The sequence below is a fragment of the Orycteropus afer genome, unplaced genomic scaffold, assembly GCF_000298275.1.
Source record: "Orycteropus afer afer isolate SDZICR_OR568_19922 unplaced genomic scaffold, OryAfe1.0 scaffold00282, whole genome shotgun sequence".
NCBI classification, from domain to species: domain Eukaryota; kingdom Metazoa; phylum Chordata; class Mammalia; order Tubulidentata; family Orycteropodidae; genus Orycteropus; species Orycteropus afer.
Genome location: NW_006921869.1, coordinates 1,087,110 through 1,113,789, shown reverse-complemented (window position 1 = coordinate 1,113,789; position 26,680 = coordinate 1,087,110). Strand labels below are relative to the sequence as shown.

Here is a 26,680-nt window from a genome sequence, read left to right as displayed (position 1 = left end):
AACTGCTGTATGAAAAGTGAATTTACTCTGTAAATCTTCACCCAAATCCTAATAAAAAAAAAAAATAAAAATAAAAATAAAAACCATGAGAATTACTAAAAGCCATGTAACAAAGAGGGAGATCTCACTTTAAAAGGAAGGAGATAAATTTGTATTTTCACTTTAAAAAAAAAAAAAAAAAGTCAGGTCCTGACTACAAATACCTCTGGAATTTGAAACCAATTTTGCAGTACCACTGAGATGCCCCAGTGGTTCAGAGGGCATCTTAGATCAGATTCCCTGGTAAACAGACTCTGAAATGGAGACTTGAGTGCAGGAATTTATTGGGGAAGACTCAGGAAACTAGCTTGGGCCGCCAGAGAGGTAGAGCTGCAAAGAAGTCACAACAAAGACATCAACGATCCCACAGTACCCAGGAGCCAGAATGATCCTTCAGGGTAGTCTTGGATTGAGACAAAAGGCTTGGGTCTTTGTCCCCACAATGACCAGTCACCATGTATGACCTTTGGCCAAGGACAGTTTCTCTGCTGAGAGCTGTCAGCAGGTGGAGAAGCACAAGGTTCTTTGGGGAATACATCAGAGCATCCACTACAGGGTGAGACTGGCAGCTTCAAGAGGCCTTCATCCATTCAGTTATTTATTAACGCAATGAACATTTATTGAGAACCTTCTATATGACAGGTTTTCAGTGGCCTTTTTTTTTTTTTTTTCCAGAAATGGATGACCCCATCCTTCTCAGTCTTAGTCTGGAAGTTTCACTGAAACCTGTTCACCATTGGTGACCCTGCTGGTATTTGAAATATCAGTGGCATAACTTCCAGTATCACAGCAACATGCAAGCCACCACAGTATAACAAAGTGACAGACAAGTGGTGGAGAATATGAAGCTGGACTAAGTGAAGATGAGCACAGCATTAGGATTGGAGGAAGACTCATTAACAAGCTGTGATATGCAAATGAGCAGCCTTGCTAGCTGAAAGTTAAGATGACTTGAAGCACTTACTGATGAAGATCAAAGACTACAGCATTCATTATTGATTACACCTCAACAAAAGGAAACAAAAATCCTTACAACTGGATCAATAAGCAACATCACAATAAATGGAGAAAAAAAATTGAAATTGTCAGGGATTTAATTTTCCTTGGATCCATAATCAACACTCATGGAAGCAGCAGTTAAGAAATCAGATGATGTATTGCACTGGGCAAATATGTTGCAAAAGACCTTTTTAAAGTGGTAAGGAACAAAGAAGTCACTTTGAAGACTAAAGTACACCTAACCCAACCCATGGTATTTTCAGTCACCTCATATGCACATGAAAGCTGGAGAATGGATAAGGAAGACTGGAGAATTGATGCATTTGAATTGTGGTATTGGCAAAGAATAATGAAATTACCATGGACTCCCAGAAGAAAGAAAAAATCTGTCTTGGAAGATGCACAGCTGGAATATTCCATAGATGTGAGAATGGCCAGACTTCATTTCAACTACTTTGGTCATGTTGTCAGAAGAGACCAGTCCCTGAAGGATATTATGCTTGGTAAAGTATAGGGTCAGCAAAAAAGGGGAAGACCCTCAACAAGATGAATTTATACAGTGGCTGCAACTATGGGTTCAAGAATAGCAAAGATTGTGAGGACGGTGCAGGACCAGGAAGTGTTTTGTTCTGTTGTACACAGGATCCCTATGAGTCAGAACCAACTATGGCACCTAACCACAACAACACATGACAGGCACTAGGACACAAAGGATGCTGTGTTAGTGACCTAGTGCTGCTATAACACAAATACCACAAGGCGGTGGCTTTAAAGAACAGAAACTTATTTTCTCACAGTTCTAGAGACTAAAAGTCCAAATCAGAGTCCCAATCATGTCAATTCCTTCATTGTTGGTAGTCCCAGACATTCCATGTTGGTGATTTTCATATGACATCTGTCTTACCAGTACATTCAGTCCTCACTTATAGACATGGTTAGGTTCAAAGACCAGGTCATCATGTGACATTGGCATTATGTAAGAGTCAGGACTGTGTACCATCTTCAGCACTGGTTTCCCACTCCCCTAACCTCCTCTTTGTTCATCATCTGTCAGGTGCCCCTGGTGCATCTTGGGATTCTTGTAGCATGATAAGGCCTCCTTCTCTACCATGTATTCTTCGCAGTGGCTTTAGGGGTCGGGGGTTTTGTTATGGTTGGGTGTTGCCTGCTGTCGGCTGCCTCCCATTGCCTTCCCTGGGCAAGAACTCTGTTTGTCCTCTGCCCACTTCCTCCCACCACCTGCCCTGGGTGGGGGCCCAAATTGTCCTCCATCCACCCTGACCCTGCAGCCCTGTGGAGCCCCCTTCCCCCCTCTTCCTTTCTCACTTCCCCCCACCAAACCTCTCTGGCACCTTCAGCCTCTCCCTGCTAGCCTGCAACCTTGCATTATCTGGCCATTGTCCTGTACCCTCTGTGGCCAAATAAAGATGTTGTCGATGAAAGGGAGGAGACATCTGGTGGCTGCCATCCTTTGTGTGGCGTGTTTGTCACCAAGGCCTCCGATATGTCACTCAGGATAGCTCATGGCAGGCCTCCTGGTCCTGGTAGTGGATCCAGTGGCCCTGCATAGTCTAGGATCATCAGAGATGCCAGCTGAGAATTTTTTCAAAGTTGTCAAAAATGTGAAATATCTGATTAACGAGATAGTCAATAAGTGAGGAGTAGGTCCATGCATGGGGAGCTCTGGTAGCGTAGTGCCTAAGGCACTTGACTGCTAACCAGAAGACTAGCAGTTCAAACCCACCAGCCACTCTTCAGAAGGAAGATGGGGCAATCTACTTTCATAGTGATACTGCCTCAGAAACCCAAGGAGGGGTCGCTATGAGTTGGGTCCGACTCAACGGCACATAACAACAACAGGTGCATGAGTGTGCTTATCTCTGTGTCTATGCTGCTCTTTTTATAACTCAGAAATTATTAGGTTTAGGATTCACCCTACATTGGTCTGACTGCAACTGATTGATTACATTATATCAGATTGCATTATGGAAGGCAATTATATTATATTACATAGTATTACATTACAGTACACTACAGCCACAAGTGCCTAAGGCATTTGACTGCTAACCAGAAGGTTCAAACCCACCAGCCCCCCTCGGGAGGAAGGTTGGGCAATCTACTTCTCTAGTGATACTTCCTCAGAAACCCAAGGAGGGGTCACTGTGAGTCGGATCCCACTCAATGGCAGTGCATTGTGTTGCATACAGCCACAAGTATAGCTATTGGGGGGACAAAATTCAACCCATAGTAGAGATCATGACCTGATCCCTGCCCTCTAGGAGTTTAGAGTATAGAGGGGGATATAGGTTCAATACAATTAATTACTTCTGCCTTCAAGCTTCAGAAACATTATTGGGATCCAAGGCAAGGGACAGCTCTGCCTAGTAAAATCAGGGAAAACCTCCTTCCCAAGCAGGGCTATGTGAGTCAGGTCAGGGTCTGTGGCAGAATCCATGGATGTGAGAAGTACTTTCCACACAGACAGGACAAGTGGAAACCACCTTTCCCCTATCCCTCTCTGTAGATGACCCACAGGATCAGCAGCTTCGACGACAAGATTTCTAAAATGAGCCGAGCCCTGGCTGAGATCAAGAAACGGTTTCAGAAGACGGTGACTCAGTTCATGAATTCTGTCTTGCTGACAGCAGGTAACAAGGGGGTGAGAAGACGGGTCCCCTGCAAATTGTCTCATAGTACAACGCCCCTCCCCAGCTCCCATTGATTGCTTCATCTTTAGTCTGAGCCTCCAGTGTGTGGCCAAGGCTGGGAGGATTGTCCAGGTGTAAATTGGGCATTAGACTTCGACTGCCATATTGCTAATAAACAGTGAACTTCGCCAACTTCAACTTCTGAGAGCTTTCTCTGTATGTCTGTTTAAGTCTCTGTATGTCTGCGTTACTTTCCTTTGTCTCTCTTTATTACTCCTTGTTCCCAGCCCCACACCTCGGCCACCTTTCAGCCCCATCTTCCACATCATCTTATCCATTTTTTGCCCTTGTTGTGGGGGGACCTCACTAGAAGAGAAAAAGGCAGTCATCTCCCCAAGCTGTTTTTATTGGGCCCATGGAGTTGCCCCAGATAGGCGTGGGTGGCCACAGAAGCCCTTCCATGTCTAGCTCTCCTCCTCATGTCTCATAGGCCTTGAGACAATGTGTCACACCCTTGCTAGATACAAAAGCTACCTCCTTGAGGAATTGCTCCTTGCCCTTAAAGATTCAGTTCAAATCCCCCCTCTCTGGGAGGCCTTCCATGACTTCCGCAGCAGAATTGGTCATACCCTCCATCCTCCTTGGAGTGCCCATAGCATTTTATAGGTGCTCTAATTATAAAGCTTACTTCCAAGCATTGTGAATATTTGCCCACCGCCTCTGGGTACGTCATCCCTCTATGCTCAGCATCTAGCATCCACTAAATGTTTGGTAAGTGGATAAAGAAAAAGGAGTCTCTGACCTCAGAAGTTTTCCAGACTAGAGGGGAAGCAAAACAAAAATGCAAACAAATATAACACAACAAAGGAAGTAGATGGAAATGACTTAAATCTGGTAATGGAGGAAGGGAATTGTCAGGGATGGGAAGAGCATGGGTCAGGAGTGCATGCTGAAGGAGGTCTCCCTCTGTACTCAGCCTCTGAGAGGGTGCAATGGAGGAAACAATGCTGAATGAAGCCAGGCCTTGTGGAGTGAGTGAGGTCTGCACCAAGTCTGGAGAATGAGGAAAGTTGGGATGTCTTCTTTTTATAGCCTGCTAACATTTACTGATCAAAACTGTACTAGGGTTAGCATATTGACTAATACAGTGCTGAAAGATGATTCCCCTAGGTTGGAAGACCCTCAAAATATATAGTGGCCACAATGATGGACTCAAGTATATCAAAAGTCATGAAGATGGTGCAGACCAGGGAGTGTTTTTTCATTCTGTTATACATGGGATCACCATGAGTCAGAGCTGATTCAAGGGCAATTAACAACAATAACATCTGTACTAGGCATGGAACACGGTGCTAGGCAGCAGAGGTGAGGCATCCCAGGCAGGGGAGCCAGGAAAGTGAAGAAGTGGGGATGGAGATGTTCTGATGAGGCCTCAAGTGTTAAAAGCTTCAGAACAGAGGCAGAGGAGGCCAGGGATGTTGGCTGAGGCAGGGCTGAAAAGGTACACTGGTGGCAGAAAGAAGACTGATGGAGACTCTGTTAACAGGTCTGTTCACCATACAATATCCTATAAAAGATGAGGCAGAGATTGGTCGGCTCAAGACTAAATCTGGGCCTCATCCTGACCGGATCCGCAAGCTGAGTTTATTCTCCGGAGAACTTCTTGTACGATCTTACTCGGCACGACCAGAATCCTCGATTGGAGAGTCTTCTAAGGAAGAGTCTGAGTCTGCTCCTGTGAGCCCCACTCGGAAGAAGGCCACCGGAATCCAACCCAAGGCCATAGTCGTATCCAGGTTGGTGGAGTCCTTCATCTCTTCCCTTTTCATGTTTCAGATGCTGTGATGGGTAGAAGAGTTATAATGGCAAACAAGACAGAAGAATCCCCTCCCTTTTGGATCTTATGATCTAGGGGAGGGGAAAGATAGAAGATAAACACAGGAACAAATGAAAAATTTTAGATAATAGTAAAGACTCAGAAGAAAATAAATCAGAATGGATTAGAGTAGGGGTTGGCAAACTACTGCTCATGGTCCAAATCTGGCCCTGTTGCCTGTTTGTGTGTGTGTGTGGCCTATGGGCTAAAATGGGGCAATCTACTTCCGTAAAGATTTACTACCTTGGAAACCCAATGGGGGTCACTATGAATTGGAATCAATTTCATGGCAGTGAATTTGGTTTGGTTTTGGTTTATGAGCTAAGAATGAATTTTACATTTTTAAACAATTGGGAAGGAAATGAAAAGAAGAGTATTTTCATGATGTGAAATTATATGAACTTCAAATTTCATTATCCGTAAACAAGGTTTCATTGGAACACAGCCACATCCATTCATTTGCGTACTATCTATGGCTGCTTTCCTGCTACAATGGAAGAATTGAGTAGTTGTGACAGAGTTCACCGGGCCTGCAAAGCCTAACATATTTACTGTCTGGCCATTTATATAAAATGTTTACTCCTCCCCCCAGGACAGAATGTATAGTGAAGTGGGATGTGTACCACATTAGGCAGAGGGGTCAGGGAAAGTGATTCTGAGGAGATGGTATGTAAATGGAGACCTGAAGAATGAGAAATCAGCAGCCACAAACAGATATGGGGAAAGAATATCAGGCAGTGGGTACAGCAAGTACAAAGGCCCTGAGACAAGAATGACTCTAGATTGTGTGAGGGACAGCAAGAAGACCAGCATGGCTGGAGCATCGTGGAGAAGGGGGAGTGTGATGTCAGTTGAGGACAGAGAGGTAGGCCAGAGCCAGACCAAGGATCCTTGTTTGTATCAGAGTTTGTATCATTCTGTGGCTTTAGGAAAGGGTGCATGTAAAATGATGGCAGTAATAGTAGCACTGTCTAGCTTCATGGGGGATAATGAACAACACCAACCCAAAGCTGATTCCTATGAGATGGAGAGCAGACTTGCCTCTACTCCCCAACCCGTTTACCAATTCTGTCTCCAATCATCCTCCCCATGGTAATCTCTACTTCCATGCTGTGTCCAATAATCCATTGCAATGGCCAAACACAACTCCCAGAGCAGACTCATAGTTGAATAGTTTATTAAGGAAGTAACAGGGTATAAATTGGGATCAGGACTTATAGGCTCCAACTTAGGATCAGTAAGCATATAGCCAATGTCTCCCTTCTTCAGTGCAGGACATCTCTCTCAGCTCCTCCTACCTGTGCAGTCCTACTTTCTCAGTAGAGGCTCCTCCTCTCAGCCCCTTGAGGTCAGGCTCCTTTCGGGCCCCTTCAGGATAGGCTTCCCCGGGCCCCCTGAGGACAGACTCCTAATAGCCCTGCCAACTATTGCCACTAGCTCTAACACTGGACCCCTTCTGGGTTTCTCACTGTCCTCAGTGTTATAGCCCTTGACCTGTGTTACAGCTCTTTTAGTAGATCCCTTATGCCTCTCTTTCTCTGTTCTCTCTTCTTTGTACCTTCTGCTTCTTCCTGCTGCTTTCTGTCTGACAAATCTCTGTGGGTCTAGATGCTTTAATATACAAACTCCTGGTAAATTTCAAGGCATAGTACTCTCATCAGAACCATGAACTAATCAATCTCCTCTGGGTAGGCTCCAGATACTTCATTTGGATAGTAGGCTACAACTCACCTCATTTGTGTAATCTGTAGGGCCAATCCAGCAAGGTGCTTATCAATCATAGGGCAGGCTGCAGCCCAGTGCCAGACAAAAGTATGAAAACCAAGTTGTCTACAGCTTAGCCAGGAAATGTCACTCAATGTGGACAAAAGTGACAAACCTTCTAGGGTAGAAAAAAAGAGCAAAGACCTAGCAGGTAAAATAAACAAAACAAAACAAAATCTCTCAAGCTGTGTTTCCAAATAACCAAGGCAAAAGAGCACATAAAGGAACTCATTTCACTATGACATGATATCATCTAATTTGTGATTCCTTTTTTTGTTTGTTTCTTTAGCTTTTTTAAAAAATAAGATAAACACAGCAAAATGAACAAATCCAAAGTGTACAGCTCACTGAATATCACAAAGTGAACATACCCAGTAACCACCATCCAAGAAAAGAAATAGAAATTTACCAGCCTCTTAAAAGCTCCTCATGTTCCCTCCCAATCACTAAGCCCCTTCTCCCCAGAGGGAATATTTCTAACACTATAGATTAGTTGTTTTTTTTTTTTTTTTAAGTTTATTTAAATGGAACTATTCATTTAAACTTTGGTGTTTGGCTTATGCTCAACATGGTGATTATGAGATTTATCTTTGTTGTTGTGCATAACAGCAGTATGTTTGTTTTCATTGCTATGTAGTAATTTATTATATGAAAAACCAAACAAACTCACTGCCATCGAGTCAATTCTGACTCATAGCAACCCCTATTGGGTTTCTAAGGCTATAAATCTTTATAGAAGTAGATTGCTTCATCTTCTTCCTGCAGAGCAGCTGGTGAGTTTGAACTGCCAACCTTCTGGGTAGCAGCCAAATGCCTTACCCACTGCACCACTAGAACATATCAAAAATTATTCACTCTAATTTTGATATATATTTGGGTTCTTAGTGGTTTGGGCAATGACAAATTGTGTTACTATTAGTTTATGTTCTTATTTCTGATGGGCATATACCTCTATGTGAAATTGCTATTATATGGTACGTATATGTTCAGCTTTTAATAGAGACTGTCAGTGTTTCAAAAATGGTTATATCAAGTTCCACTCCCACCAGTAGTGTAAGAGAGTTCCTGTTGCTCCACATCCTCACCAATACTTGAAACTGTCAATCATTTTAATTATATCCATTATATAATTACAAAATTATATTAATTTCCATTTCCCTGATGACTTCAGAGGCTGAGCACCTTCTCCATTGTTGATTAGCTATTTTGGTTATTCTGTTTTGTGATGTGCCTATTCAACTGTCATTCCCATTTTCTGCTAATTGTGTTTTCTTTGTTGATATATATATATATATATATATATATATATATATAAAGTATAGTCTGGATAGTAGACTTTTGTCAGTGATAACATTTTGCAAACAATTCTCCCACTTTTACTCTAGTAATGATATCTATTGATGAATAGAAGTTATATTTAATGTCCAATCTTCAAATTTTTTCTTTAACAATGGAGTTTTTTATATCCTGTTTAAGAACTTTCCCTACTCAAGCAACATAGCAATATTCTCCAAAACTACCATCTGGTAGCTTTTTTGTTTCAACTTTCACATTTATATCTGTCCTCTAACTGGAATTTATTTCTGTATCTGATGTGAAGTAGAGGTCATTTAAATTTCTTCCATATGGCTATCTACCTGATCTAAGACCATCCATTGAAAAGATTTTAATTTTCCCTCAGCACTTTTGTGCAAACTCTGTCATAAGTCAAGGACCTATGTATATAAATTAAGGATCATTTTTCTGGACTTTCTATTTTGTTCTTTGTCTAACTTTTCACCAGTACCAAACTGACATAATTATGATAGCTTTATAAGAAATACTGATATGTAGCAGAGGAAGTACTCGAACTTTGTTATTCTTTAAAATTGTTGGCTCTTTACATTTCCCTATAATTTCAATATCAGTCTGTCAATTTAAAAAATGTCCCAGGATTTCAATTGGATTGTTAATGTCTTTTAAAGTATTTCAATCCATAGACATGGTATATCCCTTTAATCATTTAAGTCTTTTTTAATTTTTCTATAATGTTTTGACCAAACCAAACCAAACTCACTGTCATTGAGTCAGATCTGACTCATAGTGACCCCTCTTTGGGTTTCCAAGGCAGTATCTCTATGGAAGTAGATTGCCCAACCTTCCTTCCAAGGAGTTGCTGGTGGATTTGAACCTCCAGCCTTCTGGTTCACAGTCAAATGCCTTAGGCACTATGCCACCAGAGCTCCACTGCCTCGGAAACCCAAGGAGGGGTCGCTATGAGTCGGGCCAACTCGACAGCAAATAACAACAACAACATAATGTTTTAGGAGCTCTGGTAGTGTTTTATGTTTTATAGCATAGAGGGCTTACATGTCTTCATTAGATTTATACCAGGATATTTAATGGTTTGGGTGCCATTATAAATTATATGATTTTTCATTTAATTTTTCTTTTTGTTGCTGATATGTAGAAAGGCAACTGATTTTATCATATTTTTAAATTTATTTTTAATTTCCATACCATAAACTTTACACTTTTTGGTGTAAATTTCTATGAATTTTGATAGATACTTAGAGTTGTGTAACCACCACACTTAAGATAATGAATGGTTCCACCACAACTCCCAAAAAATATTCCTTCATGCTACCCTTTGTAGTCAAACTCTTCTCTCATTTGTATTCCCTGACAACCACTGAACTGTTCTCTGTAACTAGTTTTGCATTTTCCAGAATGTCATATAAATGGAATTATACTATATGTATGTAGCCTTTTGAGACTAGCTTCATTCACTAACCATAATGTATGTGAGACTCATCCTCTTGTTGTATGTATCAATAGTTTGTTTCTTTTAATTGCTGAGTAGTATTCTGCTTCAGGAATCCCTAAGGTTATGTTTAGAGATTCAGTAAGACTTGTATTCATAGATATGACTTATTAAAGTGAAAGGATATATGATAAGATCAACAAGAGAAAAAGATACAGAAATTAGAGAAAAACATGCACAGGTTTCCATATGCTCTGTGATAGTAGGGGTTGTGTGTCAACTTGGCTGGGCCACAATTCTGAGTGGTTTAAGCAGTTATGATGTGGTTATTCCCATGATGAGATTGGATGTATATGTTTTGAGCAGCCAATCCATTGAAAGGGAGTTTCCCTAGGAGTGTGGCCTGCTTCCAATAGACACATGGACATCCTGGGAAAATGAGAGACTCTTCTGTGGATCTGGATCCTGTTGTGCTGCCTACAACTGTCCATGAGTGAAAATTCACCATTTAGCCTGGTGATCTTGGATTTGTCATCTTTTGGAGTCAACAGCCTCCCAACCTTGAGCTTGTCAGCCCCTGCGGCTGCATGAGTCAGGAAAAGCTTCCAGTTTGACATTTGATCCAGAAACTTGGGACTTGCCAGCTTCTATAAATATGTGAGACATTTTCCTAAGATGAATTTATCTCTCTCTCTGTATATGTTTTACTGGTTTTGCTTCTCTAGAGAATCCAGCCTAACACATTTGGTACTGAGAGTAGGGTGGTTTTAGAGAGACAAAATCATAAGCATGGGTTTCCTAAATTGGTTATCACCAGTTCTGTTTTGGTTGTCCAATTTGATTAATCGTAAAGGCACTGGTGACTCTGCCTCCATTAGTACAAAGAGGGCCCTGCTAATCTTGTGGTTTGAGGTGGCAACATTAATATGCAAAATAGCACCAATAGGTCAAGTATTTTTGAGAAGTGAGGCTCTGGGTAATCACATGTTTGATACTTTTCTGCAATTTTGTCAACATGAGGAGGATAAGGAACCTGGTTAGTTGGTATTACTTATGCTAGATGAAGTAGTGAAAGAGCAAGGTGAATTCAGGGCTGCTGAGTCACAGCTCAAGCACCACATAAAAGACCTCAATATTTCCAGTTGTCCCCTCAAAGAAAGCCTTATTTATTCTAGTAACAGAGCTAATATTGCTGAAAACCAAGGCCAGAGTCTTATTGTAAGGATGGCTGAATTACAAAACCAATTGAATTGCCAACCCAGAATAGTGTCTGAAGTTAAAGTGAGGACATTGATTGGGAAAAAATGGGATCCTGAAACCTGTGATGGGGACATATGGGCAAACAGTCAGGAAGATGAGGCTATGGAGCCTATAAATTCTGTTGAATCCTTCCTGCCAACAGCACCATCCCTCCCATCTGAGAGATCACTATAAAATCATTATCCCTTCCACTACCATTTGAAGGGATTAACCCAGCTGTTCCAGCTGGGTCATTGCCTGAGGTAGATGCCATGGAAGACATTGCTGAAGGTACTCAGGAACTGCTCCAACCATGCATTATTGCTGCTAGACCTATAACTAAACTTAAGTCCAAGCGAGCCCCAAACAGTGAAATACAAAGTGTGACTGAGGAAGTGGTATGTTGTCGTTGTTGTTGTTGTTATGTGCCATCGAGTTAGACCCCTCCTTGGGTTTCCAAGGCAATATCAGTACAGAAGTAGATTGCCCCATCTTCCTTCTGAGGAGTGGTTGGTGGGTTTGAGCCCTATGCTACCAGAGCCTGAGGAAGTGGTATGCTACACCCAAAAAGATGTACTTGATTTTTCTAACATGTACAGACAGAAACCTAGAGAATATGTGTGGGAATGGCTACTGAGGATGTAGAATAATGGTGCAAGGAATGTAACATTGGATCGATCTGAGTTTATTGATTTAGACCCACTAAGTACGGATTCTTCATTCAATGTTTCAGCTCGGGAGGTTAGGAAAGGATCTAATTGTTTATTTGATTGCCTTACTGAAGCATGGATTATGTGGTGGCCTACCTTAAGTCAAGCTGAAGTACCAGACCTGTCTTGGTATAATGTAGAAGAAGGTATGCAGAGGCTTAGGGAATTTGGCCTGTTAGAATGGATTTATCAGATTAGACTCCTAGACCCAGAAACGGAGAGCCCAGAGGACATAACTTTACCACTACTCAGTCTCAATGTTGTTGAGTCGAATCCAACTCATAGTGACTCCTCCTTGGGTTTCCTAGGTGGTATCTCTATGGAAGTAGATTGCCCAGTCTTCCTTCCAGGGAGCAGCTGGTGGGTTTGAACCACCACCCTTCTGGTTAACAGTCAAATGCCTTAGGCACTATGTCACCAGAGCTCCCTTTACCACGATGGTGAAGAACAAATTTGTGAAGGGAGCCCCAGCATCCTTGAAGACTGCTGTGATTGCTATTTTACGTAAGCCAGATTTGACAGAGGGAACTATCTAAGACACTTAACTACAATAGGGCTGGTTGGACTCTGTGATAATAGGGGACAAGTGGCAGCAGTTAATCGACAAAGACAAAGTGGGCATGGTTACCATAATGGACAGCAGAGTCAAAAGAGTAATCAGAATACTCTGACTCATGTGGACTTACAGCATTGGCTACTTAGGCATGGTGTTCCTAGAAGGGAAATACATGGCAAACCTACTAAATATTTATTGATCTGTACAGACAGAAGAATTCTAGGTCACATGAACTGCAGTCTAGATTGAATCGCCAGAATGCAGAGTCACAGCCCTTCAATCAATTCTCAGACTTGAGTCAGTTTACAGATCCACAACCCCTTGAATGAAAGGAAAGCCTGGTCCCCTTGAGGAAGGATGCACTACATTGCCAAAAATTTTTACTGTCAATTTTTCTCCCAGCATTCCCCAAAGGGATCAGAGGCCCTTTACAAGAGTGACTGTTCACTGGGAAAAGGGAAGTAATCAGACTTTTGGGCAATAATTGGATACTGGCTCTGAACTGATACTAATTCCAGGAGACCCAAAGCATCACTGTGGCCCATCAGTAAGAGTGGGGGCATATGGAGGTCAAGTTATTGATGAAGTCTTAGCTCAGGTGCATCTCACAGTGGATCCAGTGGGTCCCCAAACCCATTCCCCCCGTTCCAGAATGCATAATTGAAATAGATATACTGAACAATGGGCAGAATTCCCACATTGGGTTCTTGACATATGGAGTAAGGGTTATTATGGTAGGAAAAACCAAGTGGAAGCCCTTAGAACTGCCTCTGCCTAGAAAAATAATATGCCAAATGCAATACCGCATCCCTGGAGGGATTGCAGAGATTACTGCCACCATCAAGGACTTGAAGGATGCAGGGGTGGTGATTCCCACCACATCTCCATTTAATTCGCCTATTTGGCCTGTGCAAAAAAACAAAGGAATCTTGGAGAATGACAATAGATTATTGTAAACTTAATCAGGTGGTGACTCCAATTGCAGCTGCTGTTCCTGATGTGGTTTCATTGCTTAAGCGAATTAGTACATCTCCTGGTACTTGGTATGCAGCTATTGATTTGGCCGATGCCTTTTTCTTAATATCAGTTTCAAAAGACAATCAGAAACAGTTTGCCTTCAGTGAGCATGGCCAACAATAAACTTTCATAGTGCTTCCTCAGGGGTGTACCAACTCCCCAGCATATGTCATAATTTAGTCCGTAGGGACCTTGATCACCTTTCCCTTCCATTTCCCTTATAGATCACCACTTCCCTTATAGGCAGTGGTGAAGGGAAATCCTCCCAATGGTCAGACATCATGCTGGTCCATTATATTGATGACATTATTCTGATTGGACCTAGTGAAGAAGAAGTATCAATGACTGTAGACTTAGTGATGAGACATCTACATGATAGAGGGTGGGAAATTAACTGGACAAACATTCAGGCACCTTCCACCTCAGTGAAATTTCTAGGTGTCCAGTGGTGTGGGGCATGTCGATATATTCCTACTAAAGTGAAAGATAGTTATTGTATCTGGCTTCCCCCACAATTAAAAAGGAGGCACAACATCTGGTGGGCCTCATTGGATTTTGGAGGCAACACATCCCTCATTTGAGTTTGTTGCTTTGGCTTATCAATTGAGTTAGAAAGCTGCTAGTTTTGAGTGGGGCCCAGAAAAACAGAAGGCTCTGCAACAGGTTCAGGCTGCCATGCAAGTTGCTCTGCCACTTGGGCCATATGACCAGCTCATCCGATGGTGCTTGAAGTGTCTGTAGCAGATAGGGATGCTATTTGGAGTCTTTGGCAGGTCCTTATTGGTGGATCACAATGCAGGCCCTTGAGATTTTTTAGCAAAGCCCCCCCATCCTCTGCAGATAACTACACTCTTTTGAGAAACAGCTTTTGGCTTGTTACTGGGCTTTAGTAGAGACTGAATGCCTAACCATGGGCCACCAAGTCACCATGAGGCCTGAGCTGCCCGTCATGAACTGGGTGATGTCTGACCCACAGACTCATAAAGTTGGATATGACAGCAGCACTCCATCATTAAATGGAAGTAGTATATAAGAGATTAGCTTGAGCAGGACCTGAAGGCACAAGTAAGTTGCATGAGGAAGTGGCCCAAATGCCTGTGGTCTCCACTTCAGTCACATTACCTTCCCTCTCCCAGTCTGCACCTATGACATCATAGAGAGTTCTTTATGATCAGTTGACTGAGAAGAGAAAACTCATGCCTGGTTTACAGATGGTTCTGTGTGATATTCAGGCACCACTCGAAAGTGGACAGCAGTGGCACTGCAGCCCCTTTCTGGGACTTCTCTTATAGACAGTGGTGAAGGGAAATCCTCCCAATGGGCAGAACTTTGAGCTGTGCATCTGGCCGTTCACCTTGCATGGAACAAGAAATGGCCACATATATGATTGGAAGCAGATTCATGGGCTGTGGCCAATGGCTTGGCTGGATGGTCTGGACTTGGAAGTTGTATGATTGGAAAATTAGTGACAAGGATGTATGAGGAAGAGGTATGTGGATAGATCTCTCTGAATGGGCTAAAGGAGTAAAGATATTTGTGTCTCAGGTGAATGCCCACGAAAAGGTGACCTTGGCAGAGGAGGACTTTAACAATCAGCTGGATAGGATGACACGTTCAGTGGAAACCAGTCATCCCTTTCTTCAGCTACCCTTGTCATTACTCAATGGGCTCATGAACAAAGTGGCCATGGTGGCAGGGATGGAGGTTATGCATGGGCTCAGCAACATGGACTTCCACTTACCAAAGCTGATTTGGCTACTGCCACTGCTGAGTGCCCAACCTGCCAGCAGCAGAGACCTGAGTCCCTGATATCGAACCATTTCTCTGGGTGATCAACTGGCAACCTGGTGGCAAGTTGATTACATTGGACCACTTCCATCATGGAAAGAACAGTGTTTTATTCTCACTAGAATATATACTTATTCTGGATATGGATTTGCCTTCCCTGCACACAATGTTTCTGCCCAAACTACCATCCATGGACTTACAGAATGCCTTATCCACAGTCACGGTATCTCACCCAGCATTGCTTCAGATCAAGGGACTCCCTTCACAGCACATGAAGTACATCAATGAGCCTATGCTCATGGAATTCACTAGTCTTACCATGTTCCCCATCGTTCTGAAGCAGCTGGCTTGATAGAATGGCCTACTAAAAACACAGTAATGGTGCCAGCTAGGTGGTAATACCTTGAAGGGTTGTGGCAGTGTTCTCCAGGATGCTGTATATGCTCTAAACCAGCATCCAATACATGGTGCTGTTTCACCAATAGCCAGGATTCATGGGTCCAGAAACCCAGGAGTGGAAATGGGAGTGGTACCACTCACTATTACCCCTGGTGACCCATTCAAAAATTTTTTGTTTCCTGTCACTGCTACCCTATGCTCTGAGGGTCTGGAGATCTTAATCCTGAAGGGAGGAACACTCCCACCTGGAGACCCAATACTAATCACATTGAACTGGAAGTTAAAAATGTCACCAGCCATTTTGGCTTCCTCATGTCTCTGGATCAACAGACAAAGAAGGGCATTACTGTACTATCTGGTGTGATACCAGATAGTACCAAGGAGAAAATGGATTGATATTACATGATGGAGGTAAAGAAGAATATGTCTGGAATACAGGAGATCCTTTTTTTTTTTTTTTTTTTAATTGTGCTTTAGGTGAAAATTTAGAGAGCAGAGTTTGTTTTACATTCAACATTTCATGTACATTTAGTTTCACTCCCTGAGATAGTTGGAGCTGTGTGTCAACTTGGCTGGACCCCAGTTCTGTGTGGTTGTTCCCATGATGGGGTCGGATGACTGTGTTCTTAGTGGCCAATCTGCCCAAGGGGAGTTTCCCTATGGGTGTGGCCTGCTTCCAGGATATCCAGGGACATCGTTGGAAGAGAGACATTCTTTTGTGGATTGGGACTCTGGTGTGCTGCCTACAACTTTCCATGAGTCAGCAGCCCACTGCTCAGCCTGGAGATCTTGAATTCGTCTTTCATTGGAGTCAACAACCAGTGTACTGCCTACCAGCCTTGAGTTTCTCAGCCCCCTATGGTTGTGGGAGCTAAGGCTGCCTCCAGACCAATATTTCCTCCAGGGACTTTAGACTTGCCAGCTTCTATACGTTTGTGAGCCATTTTCCTAAGATAAAATCTCTCTCTCTCTCTATATATATATATAAGCTTTGCTGTTTTTTGTTTCTCTAGAGAACCCAGTCTAACACACTCCCCAATTACCATCCCCAACCCTAACCCACTCTCCTCCTCTCCCTTCCCAGTACCCCCCCCCATGTCCTTCTTAGTTATGCACTCCAGTGTATCCTGCTTTTCCTCCATGTGAATGTTGCCTCTTGGGTGCCCCATCACTGAATGCTCCAAGGGATGTATCTCCATAGAGTATGTGGATACATTGCTCTGGGTTGAGTGGTCTGCGTGTATGTCTTATTTACTATTGGGCTGAGAGCCAGCCCTTGGGAGTGAGGTTTATCCCACACCCAAAGGGTATCCCAGGGCCATAGTCTTGGGGGGTCCCACCAGACTCCATCTGACCAATAATTCTGGTCATTATTGTATTTTCAGACTTTGTTCCACATTTTTCCTCCCACTCTATCCAGGACCTCCAGTTTTGATCCCTTCCCAAGTGGTTGGCATTGGTAGCTGGGCACCATCTAGTTCTTCTTGTCTTAAGGTCCATCGTGTGCTAGGGCTGATTGTTTCCAAATGCCTTTTTTTTTTTTTTTTCATTCTGACAAGGAGAGACCATTAGCTGCATCTTAGATGGCCACTCAAAAGCTTTTAAGACCCCAATCACTACTCACCAATGTAGGTTATGGAACAAGATTTTTATGTATTTTGTTTTGTCAATTGAGTCTGGTGTTCTCCAGTACTATGGTCCTGAGTCAGTAGATCCATTGGGTCTCTCTCCCACAGTGAGTGTCTGGCTGTCTATGAAGGATTGCTCTATGTGTCTTCTGTTGTTTCTGCAACGATTGCGGGTATTTTGTATCACTGGTATCTGTGCAAGATTAGTCTCAGCTGAATCTATCTTTGGTCTAGAGTATAACCTGTTCGCTGACCCACAGCTGTCTTTTCAGTTGTCTATGTGTTTATATGTAGCCTGGTGTTTGGTGTTACTAATAATGCAGTATTGATTTACTGGTATTAGCCTCTGTCATCTATGTCTTATGTGCACAATTTAGTGTCCTCCCTTTCCCCAATGTTATCATGCTGGTCACAGACACTTTCCACACCATCCCTCCCCTTACCCAACTCAGTGTACGGGCCCCAACTAGCCTGAAATTAATGCCCTGCCCTGCCCTCCCCTCCCCTTCATGGTAACCTACAAAGTGAATTCCCTTCCTTAAGCAAATCCTTACTTGTCTTTTTACAGTAATGGGCTCATACAATATTTGTCCTTCTGCAATTTACTTATTTCACTCAGCATATGTCCTCCAGGTTCATCCACATTGTGAGATGATTCGTATATCCTTCATTGTTGTTTAATGTAGCATAATATTCCATTATGTGAATGTACCATACTTTGGTTATCCATTCATCTGTTGATGGACATCTAGGTTGTTTCCATGTCTTTGCTATAGTGAATTGTGCTGCAATGAACATGGGTGTGCATATGACTGTTTGTGTCCTATCTCTCACCTCTTTAGGATATATTCATAGCAATGGAGTTGCTAGTTCAAATGGTATTTCTATTTTCAGTTTTTTAAGGAAACACCATACCATTTGCCACAATGGTTGTAACATTTTACAGTCCCGCCAGCAGTATATGAGAGTTCCAGTCTCTCCGCACCCTCACCAGCATTTGTTATTCTCTGTCCTGTTGAACTATGCTATTATTGCTGGGGTGAGATGATATATCATCGTTGTTTTAATTTACATCTCTCCAATGGCTAAAGATCATGAGCAATTCCTCATGTCTTTGTTGGCTGCCAGCATATCGTCTTTAGTGAAGTATCTGTTCATGTCCCTTGCCCATTTTTGAATTGGATTGTTTGTCTTTTTGGTGTTGAGGTGTTGAAGTTGTCTATAGATTTTGGAGATAAGTCCTTTGTCAGATATGTCATAGGCAAATATTTTCAACACAGGAGATTCTTTAGGACGTCTCTTAATACTACCATGCCTTGTGATTAAAGTCAATGGAAAACTGCAACAACCCAATTCTGATATGACTACTAATGACCCAGACCCCTCAGGAATGAAGGTTTGGGTCACCCCACTAGGAAAGGAACCACAACCAGCTGAAGTGCTTGCTGAGGACAATGGAAATATGGAATGGGTGGTGGAAGAAGGTAGTTCTGAATATCAGCTACAACCACATGACCAGTTGCATAAATGAGAAATGTGACTGTTATATTTCTTCATTGTATGTGTGCATCAAATTTTTTTGTTTTCTTCAATTATGAACTATGAAATCTAAGCAAGGTTAATGTGTTTTGGTTATACGCATGTTAGTATATCATGTTAGGTGCAAATATGACTTTATAACTGTCCTTATTTAGAGATTATATGTGGTTAAGGAGATGTGTACAATAGCTAAGTTGACAAGGGGTGGACTGTGATAGTTGGGGTTGTGTGTCAACTTGGCTGGACCATGATTCTGAGTGGTTAAGCAGTTGTGATGTGATTATTCCCACGATGATGAGATCAGATTTATATGTTTTGAGCAGCCAATCCACTGAAAGGGAGTTTCCATAGGAGTGTGGCCTGCTTCCAATATATATATATATATATATATATATATATATGGACATCCTGGGAAAATGAGAGACTGTTCTGTGGATCTGGATCCTGTTGTGCTGGCTACAACTGTCCATGAGCAAACTATTCACCATTCGGCCTGGTTATCTTGTATTCATCATCCATTAGAGTCAACAGCCAGTATACTGCCTGCTAACCTCGAGCTTGTCAGCCCCTGCAGCTGTGTGAGTCAGGGAAAGCTTCCAGTTTGACGTCTGATCCAGGAACTTGGGACTTGCCAGCTTTTATAAGTGTGTGAGCCATTTTCCTAAGATAAATTTCTCTCTCTCTATATATATATAAGCTTCACTGATTTTGTTTCTCTAGAGAACCCAGCCTAACACATGCTCTCTCTCTCTTTTTTTTTCTCTCTCTCTCTCTCTTTCTCTCTCTCTCTCTCTCTCTCATGTGAGGGGACTCACCACTCATGCTTCTTTTTCCAACAACAAAAAATGCAGTAGCATATGCAGATAAATACTTGGGTTTATAATTCTGCTACGAATATTGGTGTACAAGTATCTGTTTCTTTCACTCCTTTGAAGTCTTCTAGTTACATCCTTAGGAATATTTTCCACAATGGTGACACCATTTTACAAATTCACCAACAGTGGATGAAAGTTTCAGTTTATCTACAGCTTTGCCAACATTTGTTGTTTTCTGTTTTTCTGATAATAGCCATTCAAGTTGCAATACTGAAGGATTCAATGGGCAAAATATTGAACAATGTAGGAAGCATCAAAAGAAGGAATACACACAGTCACTGTACCAAAAAGAATTGGTTGACATTCAACCATTTCAGGAAGTAGCATATGATCAAGAACTGATAGTATTGAAGGAAGGAGTCTAAGCTACTCTGAAGACACTAGAAAAAACAAACAAACAAACAACAACAACAACAAAAAAAACAAGACTCCAAGAATTGATCGAATACCCATTGAGATGTCTCAACAAATGGATGGAGCTCTGGAGGCACTCACTCATTTATGCCAAGAAATTTGGAAGACAGCTACCTGGCCAACCAAGTGTAAGAAATCTATATTTGTGCCCATTACAAAGACAGGTGATCCAGATTATCAAACAATTTTATTAATATCACATAACAGTAAAATTTTGCTGAAAAGAATTTAAAAATAGTTGCAGCACTATATTCTGCAGCCAGAAATTCAGGCCAGATTCAGAAGAGGACACAGAATGAAGGATATCATTGCTGATGTCAGATGGATCTTGCCTGAAACCAAAGAATACCAAAAAGATGTTTACCTATGTTTTATTGACTATGGAAAGGCATTCAACTGTGTGGATCATAACAAATTATGGATAACATTGCAAAGAATGGCAATTGTAGAACACTTAATTGTACTCATGAGGAACCTGCACATAGACCAAGAGGCAGTCATTCAAACTGGGGATTCAAAAAATTCAAAAAAGGGATACTGCATGGTTTAAAAGTAGGAATTGTGTACTTCAGCATTGTGTCCTTTCGCCATACTTATTCAATCTGTATGCTGAACAAATAATCCGAGAAGCTGGACTATATGAAGAAGAACAAGGCATCAGTATTGGAGGAAGACTCAGTAACAACCCATGATATGCAGATGACACAACCTTGCTTGCTGAACATGAAGATGACTTTAAGCACTTAGCTGATGATGATCAGAGACTACAACCTTCAGTATGGATTGCACCTCAACATAAAGAAAACAAGTCTTTACCAAAACAAAAAGAAAACAAAAGTCTGGACCAATAAGTAACATCATATTAAATGGAGAAAATATTGAAGTTGTCAAGAATTTCCTTTTACTTGGATCCACAATCAACTCCCATGGAAGCAGCAACCAAGAAATCAAACTATATTTTGCATTGGGCAAATCTGCTATAAAAGATCTCTTTAAAGTGTTAAAGAGCAAAGATATCAATTTGAAGACCAAGGTGGGCCTAATCCAAGCCATGGTATTTTCAATAGCCTCATATATATGTGAAAACTGGACAATGAATAAAGTGGTGTTGTTGTTGTTAGGTGCTGTCAAGTCGTCTCCTACTCATAGCAACCCTATGCACAGCTGAATGGAACAACACCTGGTCCCGTGCCAGCTCCACGGTCCTCACCATACTTGAGCCCATCACCATAGCCACTGTGTCAATCCATCTCATTGAAGACCTTCCCCTCTTTCATCGACCCTCCACCTTATCAAGCATTACATCCTTCTCCAGGGAATGGTCCCTTCTGATAGCATGACCAAAGTAGGTGAGACAAAGTCTGGCCATTCTCGCTTTCAAGGAGCATTCCTGCTACACTTCCTCCAGGACAGACTTGTTAGTTCTTTTAGCAGTCCATGGTACTTTCAGCATTCTTTGTCAGCACCACGACTCAAAAGCATCAACTTTTCTTCGGTCTTCCTTATTCATTGTCCAGCTTTCACATGTATATGAGGCAATTGAAAATATCATGGCTTTGGTCAGGCACACCTTAGTCCTCAAGGAGACATCTTAGTTCCTCAGCACTTGAAAGAGGTCCTTTGCAACTAACTTGCCCAGTGCTATATGTCGTCAAGTGTCCTGACTGCTGCTTCCATTGGTGCCAATTGTAGAACCAAAGCAATATGAAGTCTTTGACAACTTCAATCTTTCTCCATTTATTGTGCTGCTGCTTATAGGTCCCGTTGTGAGAATCTTTGTTTTCTTTGTGTTGAGATGTAATCCATACTGCAGACTGTATTCTTCATTCTTCATCAGTAAGTACTTCAAGTCATCCTCACTTGCAGCAAGCAAAGTTGTGTTGTCAGTTTGTCAGTGTATCACAGGTTGTTAATGATTCTTCCTCCAATCCTGATGCCACATTCTTCATCATATAGTCCAGCCTCTCAGATTATTTGCTCAGCATATAGATTAAATAAGTATGGTGAAAGGATACAACTCTGAAGCACTCCCTTCTTGATTTTAAACCATGCAGTGTTCCCTTGTTCTGTTTGAATGACAGCCTCCTGGTCTATTTACAGGTTCCTCATGAGTACAATTAAGTGTTCTGGAATTCCCATTCTTCTCAATGTTATCCAAAATTTGTTATGATCCACACAATCAAATGCTTTTGCAGAGTCAATAAAAAATAAGTAAGCATCTTTCTGGTATTATTTGCTTTGAGCCAGGATCCATTTGACAGCAGCTATGATATCCTTTGTTCCACCTCCTCTTCTGAATCCAGTCTGTACCTCTGGAAGTTCTCTGTCAATATACTGCTGCAACCGTTATTGAATTATCTTCAGTAAGATCTTACTGGCGTGCCATGTTAATGATATTGTTCGATAATTTCCACATTCTGTGGGGTCACCTTTCTTTGGAATGGGTACAAATATGGATCTCTTCCAGTCAGATGGCCAGGTAGCTGTCTTCCAAATCTCTTGGCATAGCTGAGTGAGTGCCTCCAGTGGGGCATCCATTTGTTGAAACATCTCAGTGGGTATTCTGTCAATTCCCGGAGCCTTGTTCTTTCTCAGTTCCTTTAGTGCAGCTTTGACTTCTTCCTTAAGTACCATTGATTCTTGATCACATGCCACCTCATGAAATGGATGGAGATCAACCAGTTCTTTTTGATACAGTAACTCTGTGTATTCCTTCATCTTCTTTTGATACTTCCTGCATTATTCAGTATGTCCCCATAGAATCTTTCAATATTGCAACTCAAGGCTTAATTGTTTTTCTCAGTTCTTTAAGCTTGAGAAATGCTGAGCATGTTCTTCCCTTTCGGTTTTCTAACCCCAAGTCTTTGCACATTTCATTATAGTAATTGGCTTTGCCTGCTTGAGCTGCTCTTTGAAATCTTGTGTTCAGCTCTTTTATCTGGTCATTTCTTCCATTTGCTTTAGCTTCTCTCTGTTCAAGGGCAAGTTTCAGAGTGTCTTCTGTCATCCATTTTGGTCTTTTCTTCTTTTCTCAACTTTTAAATGACCTCTTGCTTTCTTCATGGATGATGTTCTTGATGTCATCCCACAATTCTTCTGGTTTTTGGTCATTGGTGTTAAATGCATCAAATCTATTCTTTGGATGGTCTCTATATTCAGGAGGGATATATTCAAGATCGTATTTTGGCTCTCATGTACTTGTTTTAATTGTCTTCAACCTCAAGTTGGACTTGCATATGAGCAGTTGATGGTCTGTTCCACAGTCAGCCCCTGGCCTTATTTTGGCTGAAGATATTGAGCTTTTCCATTGCCTCTTGCCACAGATGTAGTCAGTCTGATTCCTGTGTATTTCATCTGGAAAAGGTCATGTGTACAGCCACTGTTTGTGTTGTTGAAAATGGTATTTGCAATGAATAAGTCGTTGGTCTTGCAAAATTCTATCATGCAATCTCCAGTGTTATTTCTGTCAACAAGGCCAAATTTTCCAGCTACCAGTAATCCTTTGTTTCCAACTTCTGCGTTCCAGTCACCAGTGATAATTAACACATCTTGATTGCATGTTCAGTCAACTTCAGACTGCAGGAGTTGAAAAAATCTTCAATTTTCTCATCTTTGGCATTGGTGGTTGGTGCATAGATTTGAATAATAGTGGTATTAACTGGTCTTCCTTGTAGGTGTATGGATATTATCCTATTAACTGACAGCATTGTACTTCAGAACAGATCTTGAAACATCCTTTGTGATGATGAATGCCATGCCATTACTCTTCAAATTATCATTCCTGGCTTAGTAGATTATATGGTAGTCTGATTCAAAATGGCAAAAACCAGTCCATTTCAGCTGAATAATGCCTAGGATATCAATCTTTATGTGTTCCATTTCATTTTTGACAACTTCCAATTTTCCTAGATTCATACTTCATACATTCCATGTTCTGATTATTAATGGATGTTTGCAGCTGTTTCTCCTCATGCCACATCAGCAAATGGAGGTCCTGAAAGCTTTATTTTATCCATATCAGTAAGGTTGATTCTACTCTGATGATGCAGCTCTTTCCCAGTCATATTTTGAGAGCCTGTCAACCTAAGTGGCTCATCCTCCTGCACTGTATTGGACAATGTTTGTGAGCTATTTATAAAGTTGCGTACTGATGTAACAGACAGTGTTTCTCTGCTATTCAGAAGATTTTCCCTGGCCAATTCTTTGAGAAGTGGATGGCCTCTTCCTTCTTCCTAATCTGTCTCAGTCTGCAAGCCACGCCGAAACCTGTGCACCACGTGCAACCCCGCTAGTGTTTGAAACACTGGTGGCACAGCTTCAAGCCTCACAGCAACACACCACCACAATACAACAAACCAACAGACAAGTTTGTCTACCTCAGCTGTTCGAAACCTCTCCACTCTCCCTTTTCCTGGATCCCTGCCACTTTCCTGCTGCTTGAGGGTGGGGCCTCCCCTTACCTGGATCCCTGCAACTGCTTGCTTTGTCCTGGTCCCCTTGGTTTTTCTTTCCTTCCCCTCACTTTCCTGCCATTTGGGGGTGGGACCTGTGTCCCTTCCCTTACCTGGATCCCTGCAGCTACAATGAATGAAGAAGACCACAGAAAAATAGATGCATTTGAATTGTACTGTTAGTGAAGAATAATAAATGTGCCATGGACTGCTATAAGAACAAACAAATCTGTCTTGGAAGAAATACAGCCAGAATGCACCTTAGAAGTGAGAATGACTAGACTTTGTCTCTTGTACTTTGGCCATGTTGTCAGAAGGGACCAATCCCTGGAGGAGGATATCGTGCTGGGTAAAGTAGAGTGTCAGCAAAAAATGGGAAGACCATTAATGAGGAGGATTGACACATTGGCTACAACAGTGGACTCAAACATGGCTACAATTGTGAGGATGGTGCAGGACCAGGCAGTGTTTCATTCTGTTGTACATAGGGTCACTAAGAGTCAGAGCCTACTCAATGGCACCTAACAGCAACAAGAAGTTGGGGGTAAAGTGATATCTCATGTGGTTTTGATTTGCATTTCCCTAATGAGTAATGGCGGGCCAGGGGAGCAGTGGTAGTTCAGTGGTAAAGTTCTCACCTTCCATGAAGGAGACCTAGGTCCAATTCCCAGCTAATGCTCCTCAAGTGCAGTCATCATTCACCTGTCACTAAAGGATTGGATGTTGCAATGATGCTGAACAGGTTTTTCAGTGGAACTTCCAGATTAAATGGACTAGGAATAAAGGCTTGGTGATCAGCTTCTGAAAATCAGCCAGTGAAAACCTTATGAATCAAAATGATCTGACTCCATTGTACACGGGATCACCATGAGTCTGGGCAACTCATTGGCAGTTAATAACAATAATAACAATGGCTCATGACATTGAATATCTTTTCACATGCTTTTTGGTCATTTGTATATCTTCTTTGGTGAAATATTTTGTTAGACTGGGTTCTCTAGAGGAAAAAAAACCAGTAAAGCTTTTATATATAGAGAGAGAGACAGAAATTTATCTTAGGAAAATAGCTCACACACTTATAGAAGCTGGCAAGTCCAAAGTTCTTGGATCAAACGTCAAGCTGGAAGCTTTTCCTGACTGTTGCAGCTGCAGGGGCTAAGGAGCTCAAGGTTGGCAGGCAGTGTTCTGGCTGTTGACTCCAATGAATGATGAATCCAAGATCTCCAGGCCGAATGTTGGATTTTTCAGTCATGGACGGTTGTAGGCAGCACAACAGAATCCTGATCCACAGAGGAATGTCTCTGTTCCCAGAATGTCCATAGATACACTGGAAGCAGGCCAAACCCCTAGTGAAACTCCCTTTCAACAGATTGGCTGCTCAAAACATAATCATCTGGTCCCACATGGGAACAACCACATCACAACAGCTTAAACCACACAGAATTGTGGTCCAGCCAAGTAGACACACAGCTCCGACTATCATAGTCCACCCCTTGTCAACTTGGCAGTTGTACACATCTTCTTAACCATATATAATCTCTAAATAAGAACATTTATAAAATCATATTTGTGCCTAACATGATATGCTAACACACGTACAACCAAAATGCATTAACCTTATTTACATTTCACAGTTCATAACAGAAAGAAACAAAAATATGTGATGCACATATACAATGAAGAAATATAACAATCACAGTCCTCATTGCTACTGGTCACATGGTCATAGCTGGTATTCAGAACTACCTTTTTCCACCACCCATTCTGTATTTCTCTTGCCCTCAGCAAGCACTCAGCTGGTCGTGGTTCTTTGCCTGGTGGGGTGACCCAAACCTTCATTCCTGAGGGGTCTGGGCTATTAGCAGTCATATCAGAATTGGGTTGCTGTAATTTTCCATTGACTTTAATCACAGGGCATGGTAGTACTAAGAGACATCCTAAAGAATCTCCTGTATTCCAGACATATTCTTCTTTATCTCCATTAGGTAAAGCCAA

At 41.9% G+C, this 26,680-nt stretch overlaps 1 protein-coding gene across 1 annotated transcript in view; it reads left to right on the top strand.

The window, feature by feature from the left end:
- CUNH3orf20 (chromosome unknown C3orf20 homolog) overlaps nt 1-26,680 on the top strand; it is a 184,924-nt gene that overhangs the window by 73,518 nt on the left and 84,726 nt on the right. The window contains exons 9-10 of the mRNA XM_007950598.2: nt 3,563-3,686; nt 5,233-5,482. Of these exons, the coding sequence (XP_007948789.2) occupies nt 3,563-3,686; nt 5,233-5,482 (374 nt within the window). The remainder of the gene's footprint in view (nt 1-3,562; nt 3,687-5,232; nt 5,483-26,680) is intronic.